The sequence below is a fragment of the Asterias amurensis genome, chromosome 21 (assembly GCF_032118995.1).
Source record: "Asterias amurensis chromosome 21, ASM3211899v1".
NCBI classification, from domain to species: Eukaryota; Metazoa; Echinodermata; class Asteroidea; order Forcipulatida; family Asteriidae; genus Asterias; species Asterias amurensis.
The window spans coordinates 7,792,694-7,813,982 of NC_092668.1; the positions used below are offsets into that span (position 1 = coordinate 7,792,694).

General features: G+C 39.0%; 1 protein-coding gene across 2 annotated transcripts in view; it reads right to left on the reverse strand.

The window, feature by feature from the left end:
- LOC139953059 (dual 3',5'-cyclic-AMP and -GMP phosphodiesterase 11-like) overlaps nucleotides 1-21,289 on the reverse strand; it is a 151,103-nt gene that overhangs the window by 121,164 nt on the left and 8,650 nt on the right. For both annotated transcript variants that reach the window (XM_071952463.1, XM_071952462.1), the window contains exon 2: nucleotides 5,974-6,141. In XM_071952463.1, the coding sequence (XP_071808564.1) occupies nucleotides 5,974-6,141 (168 nt within the window). The remainder of the gene's footprint in view (nucleotides 1-5,973; nucleotides 6,142-21,289) is intronic.

Genomic DNA, 21,289 nt, shown 5'->3' on the forward strand with positions numbered 1-21,289 from the left:
TTTGTATCATTACAGTAAGCTTTTTAAAAAGATATAAAGAATTTTTACAACTCAGAAATGAATGCCTCGATCATTAAGGCTTATTGTTCATAAAATCAGAAGAAGTAATTTTTTAAACAATTAAATGCGTTTCAATAGAATGTTGTTCGTGTTATTATTAAAACTTTTAAGTTTACGTTAAATAGCTATGCTCATATCCAGCTCTCATCTTTTCTAAACAGCGCTGTCATGCTCCACTCCAAGTTTCAAAAGCTTAACAAAAACGTGTTTATTCTGTGTGTCCAGATGAGTCGTCTTCATCAAAATGTTGTCAGAATAAAAACCTCATGGCTGACTTGAAGATTTCTATGTTTCTGTTAAATCAAATGCTGCTTTGGCTGTGTGTGTGAGTGCGTACATAGACGTGAATGGGAGTTGTAATACAAAGGAAACCTTTTGTTAAGAGCCATTCAGCCATGGTAGTGAGGTGGATTAAGGAAAAGATCGTGACACGGCGGACAAAAGCACCATTTTTTCACCAAAGTATCAGTTTGACCCACAGATTTCAAAAAAGTCATGCTCTAAAAAATCTGAGAATGGCATCACCTTGAATTACGTCATTATGACGTCATAACCTCTTTTTATGTAATAAAGCATAGGAAAATGCCATGCGACGGGATTTCTACTTGCCAAAATTATGTTTCTAAAGGTCAAGGAATTCAATTAGGGTAGTATTAGTTTGAAAAAAAATAATATCCTTTATGGTGAGAATATTGATGTAATTATGACGTCATCATCATCAACACTACACAAATAACACAAAGTTTGAAAACAAAATTAATGTCGTGTGGCTTCGCCAAAATGCTTATCTGTTTGAATTCATATGGTACAATTACCATGGCACTGATCTATAAGATACCGTGATGTCATTATGGGATCATTAAACAATACTATCAACCAAAACAAAACACATTAACACAATGAAACACAATGATTCTTACCGGATATAGGTTATAGGGTAGATTAATTATGTTGAATAGCGCATATGGAGAACTTCATAGGAAATATTGCAAAAAAGTCTCACGGAGAGTCAAAAATGAAACTTTTTGTATTAATAGTAGTAGGCATCCGTCAATCTTTGAGAACCACGGAGTTGTGCCGTTGGAATTGGATGTTGGCGTGGGAATAGCGTATGGTATGGCTGTAGAGTCCAATGCGGGAATGACAGTCTCTGCCGCAGTAACTGCAGGTGAAAGATGAAGCTGTTGAAACTGCTTGAGGCTGGGCCTTCCTCGGGAGTCATTCCTCATCTGCCCGTTGCGACAGGTCTTCCTCGAACTTGGAAATACCTCTCTGCACCTCCTGCTTCTGGGCGCATCGGTCTGCAGTGGGTGCTTCCCAGGTGGTTGTATTGGTTGCAAGTGACTTGGGGTCACACTTGGAAGTATCTTTGTAGCGCAGCTTGGGTCTACCGAACGGCCTCTTCCCTGATGCCAGCTCTCCATACAGGAGGTCTTTTGGGATACGTCCGTCCGTCCTCCACTTGGTGACATGTCCCAGCCAAGACATTATACTTGAGGAGGGTAAACATGGAGACTTGCTGCTCTATCAAGCAATGTGTTATTGGTATGTGGTCTCTCCGGGAGATACAGAGGATGCGCCTCAGGCATTGCATGTGGGAGGCGTCGAGTCTATGCTCTTGACGGGAGCCTATGGGTACGGGGTTCACTGCCGTAGAGGAGCGTTTTCACCAAACGAGCCTTCTAAGCCTGGACTTTGGTATGCTCTGAAAGCTTTTTGTTACATCATTACTCTCTTTGTAAGCGTGGAGAGTGTTGTGGCAGCCTTTCCTATACGCCTGTTGAATTCTACTTATACGAGCGAGAGATTGTCGGAGATGGTTGAGACATGATACACAAACTCATGGACAGCCTCAAGCTCATGGTTGGTGATGCTGGTAGACAGTGGTTCATCAACATCCTGGCCCCTTACCTGCGTTTTTGTAAGACTGATGGTAAGTCCAAAGTCTTTGCAAGCCGCAGAACATCGATCCATGAGCTGCTGAGGTCATCTAGTGTGTGTGTGTAGTGATGGCTGTGTCGTCTGCAAACAGGAAATCTCTAAGGCATCTCGTTCGAACTCTGGACTTTGCTCCGAGTCTTGAGAGGTCGAAGAGGATTCCATCCGACCTCGTACGAAGGTAGCTGCCCTCTGTGGCTGATCTAAGAGCATCCTTGGGTAGAACAGAGAAGAAAATGCCAAAAGGGTTGCAGCCAGACACAGCCCTATTTTACACCGTTGCAGAGGTCGAAGGGTTCAGATGTTGAGCCACTGAAACTATGAACCCCGTAAAGTTCTCCTGAAAGAAGACTTAACGATGCGAAGCAGAGCAGGAGGGCAACCAATCTTGGAGAATAGTCCTTGATGAGGTCTATACGGCGATGTAGGGTGACTTTCCCTACTCCCTACCTTTTTCTTGCAAACGTCTGATGGAGAAATATCATGTCAATGGTCGACAGTTTGGCTTGAAACCACACTGAGACTCTTGGTAGACTCTTTCACAAAGAATTCAAAGTCTTTTTTAGGACAACTCAAGCAAAGAGTTTCCCCACAATGCTAAGAAGAGAGATGATGCGATAGTTGTTGCAATCACTCCCGTCACCTTGTTTTTGGAGAGAGTGACAATGTTGGCGTCTCTCATGTCTTGTGGCACTGTACCTTATCTGCAGCACTGGCAAAATATATCATGCAGATCCTTGATGTGGATTCGTTTTACGCACTTGAGGACTTCGGGGATGCCATCTTTTCCTGAAGCTTTTCCCGTGGAGAGTGGATCAGCGCTTTCCCAAGTTCTTCTAGTTTTGGTTCACTGTCCAGTTCGTCCATGATACACAGGCAGTCTTTGTTGTTCAGAACTTCTGTGTTGACATTGTTCTCTCTGGAGTACAGCTCTGAGTAGTTCTCCTCCACCAATCGATCCATCTGCTTCACAGGGTTCTTTAGGACCTTACCGGTAACTGACTTCAGAGGAGCGGTCATCTTCAGGTGGCCTACTTTATTCCCTCGTACATACCTCTTACATTTCCTGTGGCAGCAGAGGTCTGGATCTGAGAGCAGAGTTGGGCACAGTTGTCAATGGCGCATCGCCTTGCAGTTTGCTGGACTCGGTTTCACGTGGTCCGTGGTGCATGCAAGTTTCTCACAGAAGGTGAGTGTTTGTATGCAGAGAGAGCGCGTCTCTTATTTTCTATGCGAGTTGATATCTCCTCAGCATGAGCCTCGAACCAAACGGGTGACTTGATTAGCCTCTTGCCGAACCAATGGCATTGTAGACAGCATCCCTGAGGTGTTCCCATCTTCCGCTGACATCGGAATTGGGTACTCTTAGCAAGACATCTTTTTGGACCTGGACAAACGCTTCCACTATCTCAAGGTTGTGAGTCTTGTTCGTGTCAATGCGAGGCTGCCCTGCCTTCTTGGATCTATGAACTCTCCTTGGTTGAAGCTTTACTTTGCTGCACACAAGGGGGTGGTTTGTATCACAGTCTGCACTTTGGTAGCTGCGGGTTACCTCTTGTGAGCACGAGGTCAAGTTGGTGCCAATGCTTTGATCTATAGGGTGTCTCCAGGATACCTTGTGTTGGGGCTTTGTGTTGAAGAAAGTGTTTGATGCAGAGATTGTTGTGCAGCAGACGTTGACCGTTTTCATTCATAACTTTCCGATGTGAGGAAGACCAGGATTTTGATCGGCACCAGCTCTGGCGTTGAGATCTTCGAGGATGAAGATTGGATCTTGCTCTGGGACTTCGCTGATAATGGAGCTTAGATCGTTGTACAATTTGTCCTTAGGTTCCGACCAGTTAGCTAGAACATGTTCCGGTTTCAAACCTAAATCAGTGAGTGATACAAATCCTGATACCATTCGTTTAACACCACCAGACGCAATCCAGATGCAAGGTGTTTATACTTGTGTGTTTTTTATCTCCAAAACAAATCCGTGGTTTGGTCATCGTAGGACATTTTCGACACCAGTTGGCCCCAAAAACAGTTTACAAAGTTGTATATGGTAATTGCATTGTCTCAAACTGAAACAAAACCATTTCAATCCAAAATCAAATTTTAATTTCAAATGTTACTAACGTTGGTTTGCTAGCCATCAGAACCATAAGCTGAAAATGAAACATAATAAAATATTTTCATACAAACCACTGATTTGTCCTCAGTGATGATGACGTATTTTATACCATTATATGCTAAAGAAATACAAATTTAATACACAATCATAAGCGAAACAAGAACGTTGCCATTCGATTCCTTGGTCTCTGATACATATCATTCGCAACTAAAATCAGTTGCATCGGCATTACATAACTAAAGTTATGGAAATGACTGCCATTTTCAATATATTACGTCATAATAAGGTCAAGGTCATTGCAATTTTTTGAGCATCAACATAGTCACCATAAAGGATATTAATTTGTTACAAACTAATACCACCCTCATTAAATTCCTTGGCCTCAGAAACATAATTTTGGCATGTAGAAATCCAACCATTGTATTTGCGTTTGCTTTACTACATTATAAAAGACGTAATGACGTCATAATGACGTAATTCAAGGTCATCCCATGCTCAGATTTTTTGGAGCATGACTTTTTTGAAATCTACGGGTCAAACTGATACTTTGCTGAAAATTTGGTGCTTTTGTCCGCCGTGTCACGATCTTCGTGTTTTTTGTCCTTAATCCACCTCACTATGGTATATCAGAAGTATTTACTCCAAAGCATTAAAGGAACACGTTGCCTTGGATCGGTCGAGTTGGTCTTTGAAATGCGTTTGTAACCGTTTTTTATAAAATGCATATGGGTAGAAAGATGTTGAAAAAGTAGAATACAATGATCCACACAAACATGCCTCGAAATTGCGTGGTTTTCCTTTTACCTCGTCGACTAACACGTCGGCCATTTATGGGGGTCAAAATTTTGACTCCCATAAATGGCCGACCATGTTAGTTCGCACAGTAGAAGGAAAACCACGCAATTTCGAGGCAAACTTGTGTGGATCATTGTATTCTACTTTTAAAACATCTTTCCAACCATATGCATTTTATAAAAAACGGTTACAAACGCTTTTGTTTTGACCAACTCGTCCGATCCAAGGCAACGTGTTCCTTTAAGTGAATACTTTGCAGTAAAAGAATAGGTTTATTCATACGGAATTTAGAAGATGCTTTTACTGAATGCTTCTACTTGGTAGTTTATGCTTTTACTTTTTGCTAGTACTTGTCAGTAAATACTACTTTTTATTCATACGACCCATTGTTCTAATACTTTTCAAAAAAATAACGTAAGTTTCGAACGTAATTTTAGACAGATTTTAAGTGACGATCACCAAACAATGACAGATTTGCATGACATTCCAGAATATAGACGGACTTTATTGCAAAATGACGTTCCAGACTTGATTACCTTTGCGCAATCCACATAAAACGTACTTGAACGGAAGTTGATTTAGTTTCCAAAAACTAGTATTCGGAAGAAAATATTTCCGTTTTAAATCATCTGGAAGACGTTTTGGTTTTTAGTCTGGAGCTGTCCGATGGATTGTCGAACGTAAGCAAATGCCGACGTTATTTTCATGACAGATTTATTCTATACGAGTATAAAATCGTGCAGAAAAACATGTGCTGATCGCGCATTCCACAAAAACTTTGAGGGTGCCCGACTACAATCAGAGGTTTGAGGGGGTACGTGACACAAGTGAGGGCCAGTCTACTTCAGGGTTCACACCCATGCTGGAAATTACCCACGTAACATTTTGACAGACAAATGGAGCACAAAGCTTCAATTACCCTTTACTGTAGAAAGACCCTATTGTTATTATAATTAAGTCCAGTGCACTCAACCACTTGGCCACAACACGCCAACATTATTTTCTGAATACGAACACAGTTGTTCAATCTTTCACAATGTACATAAATGTAACAATTAAATTACCTTTTCATCACTATCTGTGAAAGCTTCATGCCGATCTTTACTGCCAATCTTGTTAATGACCTGCGCCACACCTATCACCTCCCCTAGAGGGGCTTTGATGGGCATAGACAGCATACTTCTTGTTTTGTACCCTGTTTGCAGATCAATTTCACAATTGAATCGAGGATCCTGTAACAGATTTAAAGATGAAAAAAAGTCAATATCAACCAGGAATTTGTACATTGTAGAAACTTTTAAAGTTTAACATACATGTACACGTAAGATCACCAAACTCAAGCTCTGGTGCTTCGGTTCAGCAGAATGTGGGTTTCCTTCCTCCATGAATAAACTAGAGCAACACCATGATACAACCAAGCGTTTGCCACTGATAAAAGTCATTGGGTAACTGTCACAAAGTGGCGAGTGTAGAGAATCTTGATTATATTAATTGAATATGTATAGTTTGTGAACACTTAATTTGCTCTGAACAAACCTTAACTCAAAACTTGTTGTTATGCAGGCCTCCTTCCTGCTATTTCATCAATTTTCTTGTGTCACACTTTTTGAAGGGCAGCCCTTACAAGTATTGCCTCACCAAAATCCACTTTGCATTTGCATTCGAAGGAAGTATGAGACTACTTCAACTAGAACTACAAGGTTCATTTCAGAACAAACGATAGCGGAACGCACATACTTCTAGGAGTAATATGAGCCCAGCTTTATGTGAGGTTGGATTTGTCCGACTTGATTCACTATCACTTAAATGCACACAGTTGCATTAGGCCTATCCCTTGATTTGAAATTGGCTCATTAATGCCCGACATTTTTTGTTTCTAACTGACATTTTTCTTCTAGGTGTAAAAGCACCGTTTAAACACTTGTTTGCCTTTGCTATAGTTTTGGATTTATTGATGATCGTAACCCTCGATGGTCGAGGGTTGTTGCTTTGGCACCCTGAGATGCCTTCTATTTCCTTGCTAATCGGGGGTTGAGATTTCTCATAAGTTGTAGCACAGGATGTTTTTAGATGATTTGGACCAAAGCTGCACTCTCTTTTTGATCACATTTGACAACCTTTTGATCACAACTCTATGCAGCCTTTACAAAACTGCGTCTATTAAGCTCCACATTTACGCATGTTTCATTGCACATGAATAGCGCTTACAAGAAACTACAAGCAATTGCTGGGCTACCTTGAGGAAAAGCAATTAGTAAAAGCAAAAAGTTATGTACCTGTATACAAATTTAATCAATTGCTTTTGCTTCAGCTTCTGCCTATGAACTTTTGCTTTTGTTTAGTGCCTGTGCTTGTACAAGTTGTACAGGGGCTGTCAAGGTTAAAACAAAAGAATAAAAACTGTCATCAAAAGATGTATCATAAACTCTGCCACGGACATCTAGTAAAAGTGTATTTTGAAATGTTTTTAATCTGCTGCTAGAGGGCGCCCTTAAATTTAGTGACATCATCAATCTTAGGCCGTATCCGAATTTGCAGCTACGGCTACAGACAGACTGGATCGCCGCGTCGTCATGCATTGAAGTATAGGACGCCCTTAGCAACACACCTGGCAACAGTCGTAGCCGCAGCCATAGCCACCACTTCGGACACAGCTTCTTCTTTTTTAAGCTAGACCTTTGCCAGCCTATAACACCATTGAAAACATCTCCAAAAATATATTGCCATGTATTAAATTATAAGGAAGTAGATGTCACACAAGGTTGTACATGTATAATGTTGTAAAATTCCGCCAAAAGCAACCCAAGGTCTCCAATCGTTGATTTGATACTGATTTTCAAAGATTTTAAATATTAACGTTTAAAAACCTTGTAATTTGACACCTGGTGACGTATTAACTGAAACGGTTTCATCTCCTAATAGATATCTAACGTTGTGTGAAGTTCATACGAGCTTTAGGAGGGTGCTTTTGTGCACGGACAAGGGAGCAGTGACTTCTTAGCAGAAGAAGAAGTACTAAAACTAGACTTAAGTTTGTTGTCAAAAACAAGGTGTCGAAATGTTGTAATATGCACATCCTAGTTTGCTCAACTCTGATATTAAAAAGGCTTGTTCACTCATGTCATTCTCTAACAAACTGAAACGACACCTCTTGAACACACTAAATGTACAAATACTGTTGATTTGATAATTATTTATACTGACCAATCTGGTCCATGTCATTGTTTTATCCATGGGCATCAATCAGAGGGGGGGGGGCAGGGGGACATGTGTGTCCCCCCCACACCCTTTTGGAGGGTGGGGGACACAATATCAAATGTCCCCCCCCCCACCTTTTTGACCACATTTATCATGAATCCAAAGTTTTGCACAGTGCAAGATGAAACCCTGTGTCCCTATATGGGCATTAATCCTGTGGGCAAAGGATGACACAATATCCCCCTCAAAATTGGCCCAGATTGCATCACAGAGCATCTAAAATGCAAAATTTTCCCGGGCCCTTAATCGGGCCCGCACCCCACGCCGTAACGGCTTCTCGGATGCATGCTCTATCATTGACAGATTTGCACCTCCCCTTGCAAGAGTTGAAGGGACGTGTACCCCATCCCACCCACCCCATTTTCGAAGGGTGGGGGACACAGTATCAAATGTTCCCTGTGTCCTTTGACCACCTTTATCATGAAAATCGTGTTTTGCTCTGTGGAACTGTGGAGCACTGGAACACAATATTCACACAGCTCATTGTTCTGTTTCGTTTGCCATTAAATGGCCGCTAAATGACCTCAAGATTGCACCACAGAGCATCTTAAAATACAAATATTTTCCGGGCCCTTGAGCGGGCCCGGACCCATGCCATAAAGGTTTCGCACTCATGAGCTCACTCTTCGACAGATTTTCCCCCTAAAACTTGGTTCATAGATCCGCACTTGAAGATGCTGTCAACCCAAAAGGTTCTACTGCTGCTCACATTTTACAGAAGTTCTGTTCCATTCTGACAGATTTGCCCCATAAAACTTATTTCTTAGGTCTGGTGATGAAAGGGATGAAACGCCATCTGAGCATTAGAATGCAGAAACAATATGGGTATAACGACGCTATAAATGAGTTGCTTTTAAGGTACAATAACCATGATACATGTAGCAAGAATAGGTGCATCGTAGCTTGAAAAAGGCATTAAATTCCAACATCTGAGAGAGGGGAACATCACCCCTCAGATTCACTAGATTGCACCAGAGAGCATATTATCTACGGGCCAAAAAAAATTCCAGGGGCCCTAAAGCGGGCCCCGGACCCCACGCCGTAAATGTTATGTCCCCCCCCCCCCCACCTTTCAAGACGGATTGACGCCCCTGGTTTTATCCTTTTCGTGTCCAAGTGCTTGTCTGTCAATGGGAAATGTACAAAAGCAAAACAAAACTTTGTCCCAGCATGTTGAATTATGTGGGATCCATCTCTTTTCAAAATAACAAATTGTTATTTGTTTTCAACTGTATGTTTAATTGTCCTTGTCAACATGAAAAATAAATTTGCGTTGAATTGAACTGAATTGAATACAAGTACATGTACATTACATTTATACTGCAGCCCTTACTACACGCATATGAAATATGCACCCTATTTTATTATGAAGCATCCAAACATTTAATGTACAAGTATGTACCATGTACATGTAAGTGTAGCTGAATGGAATGTATACAAGTCATTTTGGGGCCAAGGTTCATTCAAATCTACTGCACGTCATGCAGTTATTAGTTCAGAAATTCAGGTACAAGTGCGTAATAAGCCTTTATACCTCAATGCATACTACGTGTATACGTAGGCCTACCTCGATGCATACCACAGAGCTCTTTATAACTAGTGTTAACCTCATACAGTGCCTGAAAATTATAATAAAAAAAGAACAGCACTGTCTAAGGCTTGCAGTTTTGACCTTTTCCAAAACAATGTAAGTATGTACATGTAACTACAATGTACAATACTACAAAATATGCAATTGCTTGTTTTTTACCGATACAATTAGCAATTTTTTCATTAGTTTCTTTTTTAAGTAAAATTGAGAATTAAAATGAAAGATGTAAAACTCTACACACAAATAACAAACGGTTTCAAAAACGTATACACACATAACCTGAGCAGTGAAATTTGTTTTGTGTAGGATCATCTCATTTTTCTAAGAATTAAAATTTGAATTTAAAAAAACAATAAAACCAAAACATCAAAAATTGTAATCTTGAGCTCTCTAGAATCATAAAATTTTGTTTGTCAAAAGAAAATAACTGACAAACGATATTTTGCGCATTGTATAACTTTTCAGTTTGTATATATAACTGCATCTTGTGTCCCTCTCAAGAACCATTGTAAATGCATTAACAATGTCTTTATATTTGTACACTATTTACCCCTGTAATTATTTGTTACCATGTGAGTACTTCTTTTTATAATTTATCAATTTAAACAAATTAAAATTGTCACGTCTTTATATTAGTTGATAAACTGGCAATTTAGTAGTACTGTGCTTTTAATTTTTGTAGTTCACATGGACATTATTTATTTAATAACTGTGCCTAATCATGAAAGACAGATAAAAAGACTTTGTATCACAAATCAAACAGAAGCCTGAAGATTGCGCAAACCAAACACCTTAAAATGTGATCCCTACTATAAAATATGAAGAAGAAAAAAACAATGTACGGTACTTTAAAATGTAGTCTAAAATGATTTAAAATGTGATCACGCATTTCAATACTCAAAAAGAAGCCAGCAAACACCCCCCCACAAAAAAAAGTAAATTTAATGTACATGTAAACAAAAAAACAAGGCTATCAATCACATTCGATAGTTTTGCAATGCTGAAGAAGATTGCTTGTCTTACAAGAACAGACCATTCAAAATATATTTAAAAATTAATAAAAACAGAATACTATGTTAGTGTTGGAAAAAAACTTCATCACATGATTTTTTTGATTTTTTTGCCCCTTTAAGTCATTGACATACCCCCAATTTGACCTTAAATGTCTTACGGTTCAACCCAGAAGTTGAAAATTTAAAAAATTAATAATCAAGAACTCTGTATTTCCCCAACTGGTAGTGCATAGGGAGAGTCAATGTAAAAATGACCTTTTCTTGACCTTTTGACCTGTCGTAACCAGAAGTGCCTGTGAAATGCTTTGAAAGACGTTAATTATTTAGCTTTTAGGTTAAAATTGTATACCTTTTGATGCATTATCATATTACAGATCTATATAAGATATAGGAGATGTAACAATTGCGACGGGGATAAAGAATATTAGTTTTAGTTTTTACCCATACATCGATGTGTGTTAGCAATGTATACTCAGTGCCTTCCAAAGTCCTGTGAAAAAAATATCACAGGCATGTTACTCGGGTGGGATTCAAACCAACGACCCTTGCAATTCTAGAGCAGTGTCTTAACCAACTAGTCTATCGAGATTGCCCTGTAGCAGAGGCAGTTTGAATCCTATGTTTTGGCAGCGGGTACCGCAATGGTAACAGATCATTGCATCAGCAATAAAGAATATAAGATATTCTCAAAATTTTGTTTATATGATAGGTCTGGAATATCCACACAACCTGCACTGACACAACCTGACTTTGACCTTCACTTCTGGTCGTTTATTGCTGGTCTTTTAAAAGCTAAAACAAAAACAAGCTGTAATGTTTTTTGTCGTTGTCTAGATTCGGCATAAAGAATAATTTAAAGCAAAGATTTGATTCCATAAAAAATAAGTGGTGTTTTCTCGCTCCGGTGAGCGCAAAACTTGCAGTCTATAGGAGATGATCTGGGGGAATGCCTAAACACCTATAGAAAGTTTCAATCATCAACAACAAAATTCTAAACATGCTGAGATCTACCTACAGAGCTAAAGTAAAGTATTTCTGCTGCAGACTTTGATGAACCAGACAGTTTCCCGTTATAATACGATCTTTACTTGTCCACAGACATCAGCATTACAATTATGCATCAGCCACTGCACTGTCACCTTAGGTTTTGATACTTTTAGAAGACAAAAAACACATTGTCCACAGATTTACACTAAACTTCAACAGTTTAAGGATAATGATAGTTAAGCTTCCCTTGATAAAGTATTACTTGCTGAGATGTTTCAGTGTTAAAGAAATGAGTCGAACAGTGTCACAAAAATAAATGTTTGTCTCAGTCAAGTCGATGAAATAATTTTAGCATACGACGTAGCGTCGCTCCTGAAAACCTTGCTCTGCTACCCCAATTTCGTTTGAATTTATACCATTCAACATGGTCAGTTTCCCTCGTGGTTTATTACTTGCTGTTCTAAACTTGAGTTTACTTTGATGATCACTGTGTGAAATCTTAAACTTATACTTTAGAATTGTACCTTTATTTCATCCAGGGTAATTCTACCTGTAAATATATATTCTCTTCAAATAAATCTTGCACAGTTCATGTTGTGTAGTCTACACAAGCTTATTTAAATTGCAAGTGAGTTTCTGTTGCCCGCCTATTTGTTTGCGTATTATTATTATTATTACTATTAGTATTATAGCTCTGAAAACCTGTGCCCCAAAACATTCAGTGCTCTCCTCAGTGAGAGTGTTGGACTTCACCCTGATTCAATAGCATTTCACATAATCAGTCTTACAAAGGAATGTGTGTCTTTGATTCTGTGTGTTTGAAACCAATGCTTAACTAACATTTACTGCTTCCACTCTGTTTAAATCCATGTGTATGACTCGTTTGATGTTAAAAACTCAAACACAAATGTCGGGTCTATCACTTGGAGATTCTCCTGCAAATGTTGACGCCTTAACGTAACCTGGAAGATATTTTTATTAAACATAATGTATACTCTTGTGTTTGAAAAAATAAGAAATTTATTTCCTGGTGAACTTCCTTTTCTGAACTACAAAAAAAGTAGTGTGTTAGGGGCAGGGGGGGGGGTAACAAAAGAGGTGTAGATGCTGCGAGGTTTAAAATAAAAATTAATGTCCCAATGCATAAACTTTTAAGCCGTTTTTATTCAGGTTTTCCAAACTACAAAGAAAGTTGTGTGTTTGTGAGGGGGGGGGGTAACAAAAGAGGTGTAGATGCTGCGAGGTTTAAAATAAAAAATTAAGGTCCCCATGTTTAATTTTTTAAGGCACGTTTTATTCAGTTTGTCATAATTTTCTTAAGAATGAATGCATGCTCTGAAAAAATGGAGCTGCGTGTTAGGTGCCAATTCTAAACGGATTTTGTTCAAAAATATTTCCTTTCTTCTGTGGAAATTTGGGGAGTTTGATGCAGTATCCAGGAAGGAGATCCAATAACATACACACACACACACACACAGACACAATTCGGCTATTTATGAGATGGTCAAGATCTCAAAAGCGTCTTGTCCGCTGAGCATCTTATCTGCAGAAAATTACCGGTACAGTATGTTTAGCAAATCGATGTTTGTTTGTGTATACACACTTTTAAAGAAGTTCCTCCCAAGTCCTGTGAACCTGCCTACTGTACTTCACTAGGCTAACAACTGGTTTGATACAGACACAGGATGTGTACATGTACATTGTATCAAGTGTAAACTTAGACATAATTGCATTTGTGCACAAATGCATAGCTGTTTCTAAATAAAATTTTCAATTTTCTCAACTGAGTTTTAAATTTGTTGTGTATTCATTTTTGCCCAGTGTGGCATAAATTTAAAAAAAAAATTGGATTATACCATGTTCAGATAGCAGTTTTAAATGTGTTAAAGGTGCAAAAATGGAAATAAATCATACAATTCACGAGAACTTGACAATATCTAACAATCTACAAAGTTTCAACATAATCGTTATGTACCTGTAATGTACCTGTAATGTACCTGTAATGCCGTGTCACGGTTTCGACCGGCTATTCGTCTACGATAGCCGGACGAAACCGAAATAGTTCTAGGAGTAGTGTCACGTGACCCCCAATGACATCATTGATCTGAAACTTCACACACATGATGCCTTTCTGACAGATAACGTGTGTAAAATTTAAAGTGATTACAAAAAACTTCACAACAGACATCTTCAAAAAGTCCATTTTGAAGAGTTTTCAATCTGCCGCTAGAGGGCGCTGTTGCAATTTGTTACGTCATCAATATTTCTTTTGAACTGCCCACTGTTACTAGACACTCACGTCCTTGAAAAGCAACTTCATAACTTTTACCACTTTTGAATTACAGGGCACTTCCGTTTTTGACCCTTTAGGAATTGCTTTAACTGCGTGCGCTACGAAACCTACAATGCCCTGCATTGTGAACGTGTAGAACCTACAAATGCTTCGTTTGATACATTGTACACGATGTAAATATTTTGGTACACACTTTAATGCACACAATGCAAACAATTACACTGTGGTTTCCATGCCATTAGATGTACATAATGCCTACATGTAGATGTACGTGTACATGTAGCATCAATATCAGTAATGCATGCATAATGATGAAGGGGCTGGATGTAGATGTTTCACATCATAGACCCTGCTGTGCAATGAACGTTAGCATTCGTTACACGTATTGGAGACAGGGAACATGACCAAAATGGTGACAGCGTGTCCATAGCCGTCAAGGAGATTTGGGGGCACAGGGTGAATTTAAATACCATGAAATGTAAAGCAAAAGAAACTGGGAGTTATTTTATTTCACAACAAATAAACTCTAACAAAATAAAAATGGTACTGCAACTCACACATTTTGTACACAAACTTCAAATTGTCTTGTAATTTACATCATTTTCAGACAGTGTACATGTACATAGGCCCACTTGTGTATGTGCATGTAAGTACAAGTTACAGTTCATGAAATAAAATTGAATTTTCTTGATTGTAATAATAATAATTCATACCACTAAATAGCTAACTGCTCTTAACAATTTCTCCAGTCAAACAAAACTATGTACCAGATCCTAACCTTCATATACACATGTAGGCCCCTTCAATTTCCATATTTAGCAATTTTAAAATGTCATTCACTGGAAAAAAATATGTAAGCAGTACCACGTATTTATGTCAACGCAGTTTATGTCCTCTGTAAATATACGTACGTCCAATAATCTGATAACCTGAACCATTGTGATGGCTTCCTGAGCAACTCAATGTCCAAGTCAAATACTTGTGACTTTTGCTTTTTGATTGTAGTGCAGTCACCTCTCAGGCCCCTCACGTGTACTGAATGAAGTGCCTACATGTTTTTCATGACTTTGATTTCAATATCAATTTGCTTTTAAAAACAAAATAGGTACACTTCATGGGCTTTGGGGAAAATTTAATAAAATATCAGCTCAGTATTTTAACCAGAAAAAGAAAATCTCTTGGCTATGGTATCTGGAATCATCAGACATTAAGATTTAGACATTGATTTGGAAACAGATTTGTCTTGCAGATGACGTCGCCTTAATTACCTCTTTATGCAAACTCAATAAATTCACCTGGACAAGGAGAGCCCCCAAAATGGACTGAAAATACACACAGGGTAGCAAAATATGGCGAATATGTTTTATATAAAACACTGCCATTAATTTTGTTAAACTTTTTAGGTTAAAAATATAAATTGGAATTTGTGCAAAGATGACTACAGCTCTTTTTTTAAAAGGCGAAAAACATAATAGTGTAACGACACAGAACCAGTGAAGAGGGCGCAATGTGAAATAAGAAGTAAAAAGAGGATTACAAGTTCATGGCTACATGTAGCTGTTCAAAGGAACTGTAACAAAAATGTTGAACTACCTGATACCTACATGTACATGCAAGTATAGCCCTAATGCAAGCCTGAATACATGAGTGCAATACAGGTAGTCTCATCAATTTAAACAAGATTAATTATAATTTGATTCTCTCAATGCATACATGGTTTTAATTTACTTGCTGTACTTTCTTCAGGAGACTACATAGTACACGTATCAGAGTATCTTGGAGCAAGGATTGAACTACTCAGGCAAATTCTGTAATAACTGAATTTATAGCACAGCAGAAACAGCTCCACACAATTGCTGCTGAAAAGATTTCATGCTGCTAGGCAGAAAAAAATACTAACAATATTTCATTGTGTGTTTTCATTTGCTTTTATAGCTTTATGAAAATTGGGATCTGAGCATACACAATAAAAATTTCTCACATCACATAACAGGTCATCCACATGATCAACAGGATCATGGTCACATTCACAGCAGGCCTTTTGACAGGGCTACTTTTTTGTTCATAATGTAGTATACACTGCATTAAATTCAATGTCAGATTCCAACAGGCAAATGCCATTCCTCTCTCAAATCAAGGCCATACTACAAGTGATGTGCAAGCCAGATAGCCTACACGTATGCCATTACCAATGCATTCAATGGCAAAAATGCAGCCCGCGCATAGTCTGTGTACAAGTTATAGGGCCTAAATGCATTCATTTTTAAAACACTGTACACACGTGATTTCAAAGAAGTCCTCTGAATAAATTCGTCAGTCGTACCACGAACTGACCTAACTGACTCAAATCACACATTTTTGAATTTTCTTTTTTAAACAAATTATTGACAAACTCAATGCTGTTAACATTATCAGCAAGTTTCAGTGCCTAATATGTAATAGTTTGGTAATAACACTAATTAGTAAGAATAACGTATCGCTAGATTTGCCATTTTGTCTTTTCACAAAGTGACCTATCTAGATACGTCGCTTTACCAATGGTTAAACTATGCGCTACAGCGGGCGCGATTATGGCCCGCGTGCAAATTTTCGGACCACGAAGTGACCTAACTGGGGAGCGTAGTATTTTTACAAAGTGACCGATCTCGATAGGTCTGTATTACGCATTGGTTTGTACACAACGCGCTGCAGGCAAAAATTAAATTTTCATTTTCACAAAGTGACCTATCTGTTTAAGAATTAATTACTAATTAAAAAAGTTATAGGGATGAAAACACATCATAGTTCTGTATGAATAAAGAATTCAGCTTTGTTTTCGTCATAAAATAATACAATAAAGTTGGTAAGCTGAGTCCGAAAGAGCAGTTTGAAAAGTTGTGCAACTTCAATCGTGATTTTCTCCGAACACGTTTTTTAAAACAGTGAACGAGTTACATGTAGGTCAGTTTGTGGTACAAACGACGAATTACACAAAATCAAATGTGTCAACAAAAATCACATTCAATGAAAAATTTCATGCCACATTTATTTACACTTATTTGCTGTACTACATTAATAATAATAGCAGAACAAAATATAGAATGTCATTTATAACTTCCACTTACACACAATAATTAAACACAATGTACATACAAAGACAACTTGACGACTTTAAAAGTCATTGGTAAAAATATATTAAATATTTTTATATTTTTTCAAAGAAATCACGGGTCAAGTTATGTTTTTTGTTTCAAAGTAATCAACGGTTGGTAAATTGTGATATGTATGCAATTTAATACAGGGTTACTCACATTTTCATGACATTGGTGTACGTATGTATGTACTCTGCTTTGGATTAATTAGTTAGGCTTTTAAATCACAGCAAACCAACCAATGGATGTAAAGTGAATGTATTGTTCCTTGATGTTATTGTCTCCTTGATACAGTTTATTTTCATTGTGTACTTCAGTTTTCTTTATTGCATCATAGTTTTTAATACTTGTACTAATTTTCATCAGATTTGAATCAATTGCAAACATCGTCTTTTTCACTCATTGTTTGTATGTCTGTTTTGTCTGAATTTATAAGAAATGACAATTAAAAATTGTGTTGTACTTATATTGTATGTTCCCAGCGCCTTTTCTAGCTTTTCTTACAGTCAAAAATTAAACCTACAGTCCCAAATCCATCAAAATCAATCGATTGAATATACTTGATTTTGTAAGATTTGATACAGCACCAGAGTGAAAATTTTGCTGATTTTAATTGAGTAGGTCTTTTTGTGTTGAAAGCAGTCTGTTATTTAGGAATTAACAATGTGGTGCTCAATACAATGACTTGGGCAGGGCATACCATAGAGCAAGCCAAGTGTTCTATTGTTTATTAGGGCTGCCAGTTCCAGATTCCTGAACTTGCAATGCGAACAAGATAATATTATTGTGCCTATCTACGCACTTACGTGTAGGTCAGTGGGCAGGAGGGGATTACTGAGTGTGGCAGACTATCCACCGAGGTCAGTTGCAGGAGGGGATTACTGAGTGTGGCAGACTATCTGCTGAGGTCAGTGGGCAGGAGGGGATTACTGAGTGTGGCAGACTATGTATCTACTGAGGTCAGTTGCAGGAGGGGATTACTGAGTGTGGCAGACTATCTACAGAGGTCAGTTGCAGGAGGGGATTACTGAGTTTCGCAGACTATCCACCAAGGTCAGTTGCAGGAGGGGATTACTGAGTGTGGCAGACTATCTACTGAGGTCAGTGGGCAGGAGGGGATTACTGAGTGAGGCAGACTATGTATCTACTGAGGTCAGTTGCAGGAGGGGATTACTGAGTGTGGCAGACTATCTACAGAGGTCAGTTGCAGGAGGGGATTACTGAGTTTCGCAGACTATCCACCAAGGTCAGTTGCAGGAGGGGATTACTGAGTGTGGCAGACTATCTACTGAGGTCAGTGGGCAGGAGGGGATTACTGAGTGTGGCAGACTATGTATCTACTGAGGTCAGTTGCAGGAGGGGATTACTGAGTGTGGCAGACTATCTATAGAGGTCAGTTGCAGGAGGGGATTACTGAGTTTCGCAGACTATCCACCAAGGTCAGGTGCAGGAGGGGATTACTGAGTGTGGCAGACTATCTACTGAGGTCAGTGGGCAGGAGGGGATTACTGAGTGTGGCCGACCATTAGCAGACTATCTACTGGGGTCAGTGGGCAGGAGGGGATTACTGAGTGTGGCAGACTCTACTGGTATTGATGCCGACGTCAGGGCTAGGAGGGGCTCACCCCATTGCTGCACAAACTGTCGCTTGATAATAGTGCAAGATGTTAATAAATATTAATAGTAAACTTGCGGGTATAACCATGGTAACTATGTTGAAGGAGTGGTGGCTCTGAAAAGAGCCGGTTTGGTCTTGACGTTTCGAACAGTATACTCTGCTCATCTTCAGGAGAATGCTGGACTACTGGAGGTGGTGGAGCTTATGTATGACTGGAGGGATGCACTTTTGGGCGGGAAGGATCGAAGCTGTTCTTGTCCGGTGAAGCGTGTGAGTTGGTTGCTGGCTGGATGTGTGTGTGTTGGAGTGTGTCAGTGTTGTGGTGAGCTGCTGCTGGAAGTGTTGGCTTGAGAAGTGGTGACCAGATGTCATTGATGAAGAATCCGATGTCTTGTGGAACTGTGTTGTGGGCCTTGATCTCGATTGCCTCCCTAACTCTGCGTTGGTGCCAGAACTTGACTGGAGCGATGAGCTGGGCTTGTTTCCATTTGATGAGGTGATCTTGTTCGTGTGAGTGTTTGATAATTGCTGATTTGTCTAGGTGTCCTAGTCTGCCATGTGTGCTTGATGTTCCTTGATTCTGGTAGATATGTTGCGGCCGGTTTCCCCGAGATGTAGTGTGGCACTGGGGTGTGTCCTTCTTGGCCAAGAGAAGACAGCCTGTTACTTTAACACCGTCTTCGAGTATTTTCCCCAGGATTTCTTACAACCTCATAGTTAAATAAAATTTGATTGGGCTGATGCCAATAGCCTCTGAGTTTTTTCCAACTTTGAATTAAAAGTTTGGCTCAACGCATAATATACTTTGTATTCGTCCTCATGTCTAGCCATGGTGGATCTCTCTTCACAGCGCTGAAGCAGGACGAACGTTCTTGAAAAGTTTATGTGCTGTGTGAATATTTATGATGTAGGCCTGACGTTTCTTCAGCCCTGCCGTATCATGGAGCAGTATCGATCACCTCGATCCCACGGTTATTCTGGTACTTTATCAATTCAGTGTTGTAGCCAAGTCCATGACCTTCGAAGCCAAGGCCGAGTCCGAGTCATGGGTCTTCGAGGCCGAGTCCAAGGCCAAGGTCACAATGTCCGAGGCCAAGGCACAGGCACAGGCCAGCTAAATTATTATAATATTAAATACAATACAATACAATACAATACAATAATCTTTATTAGATCCCAAAAAAGGTAATTCAAATGCTCGCATACAGTAAAAACATTGACACATTAAAAACATTCAAAAAACAGACAATGCACACACACGTAGAAAAAGCAAACATTTAGGCAAAGGTGATACTTTGAAACGGGATTTACCTTTTCACCGATGAAGGTACAATTAGACTGATTTTAAACTACAAGCAATTACATTAGGGACACGTTGCCATGGCATGGATTGGGCAATTTGGGCATTTTTTGCTGTAAACAAATTCTTTGGTGTGATTGTGATATGAAAAATAATGGGAAATGAATTTTAAAAGTAGATTCCAATGTGGGCTGGTCATCTCGCCCCCTACCCAGCTCGCCCCCAACAAAGTCGCCCCCTGCAAAGTCAAAGTGAATTTTTACTTGGTCAACAAGCTGATAACATTTTAGTTCAACGTGTGCGCAGTAGACGATGTTAGCCATGTTGCATGCGCACAGTGCTACATTAGAAACTGTAGACTTTGAGCTTTCTACTAAGTTTTGAAGCAAACAAATCGGCCTTTCCTGTGATGAGTTGTGACTAGGTTGTGACACTTGTTAGGTTTTGCTGATCGGAAAACTAATGAAATATGTAATATTGATTTTTTTTATCATGAAAAGAATGTCGGTGATCTCCAGCCGTTGAACACTAATTGAGATTGTTTGCAAACATTTTTCCTATCGGGGATATATTTAAACGGTAGACACAATTAGACACAAACTGAAAAAAGGGAATATAAAATGGATTTTTTTTAAAGACAATTTTGGGTGTGATAATTTTGGTTAAGAAAATTGAGAGAGCCGTAATTGTTCAACTGATTTTGTGTTTGTTTTATGAGAATATTTCAAAGAGGTAATTCCTATTGCATTTTCTTTTGCTAAAATCATTGAAATGTCGTTATTCTTAGCTAAAATCATCCTTGCCGTATGCCGTTTGGTTGAGAAAGCACTTGAACGCAATGCACTTTCTGTGACGTAACCACAGACATATAATATCTAGTTCTTTATACACTGTACTAGGAAATGCACCCGCAGATGTTTCTGTCGATAAGCGCTGGTCGTTTGCTACGATTCATGGGACCGTAAAGATGAGAATGGTAACTAAAGTAATATATACGAAAATGCGTGTGAATTCGCCGCTATCATTTGGAACTATCTTGGCCAAAGACGTAATGATCGGAACCGCGTGCTTAATTATGAACTGTGCTTCTTGTAAATTGATCGTTGACGGCGTGGTAAACGACGAAACCACACCCCAGCACGAACACAAGCGAGTTGACTGTGAATATTTACGTAGCACGAACTTGTGC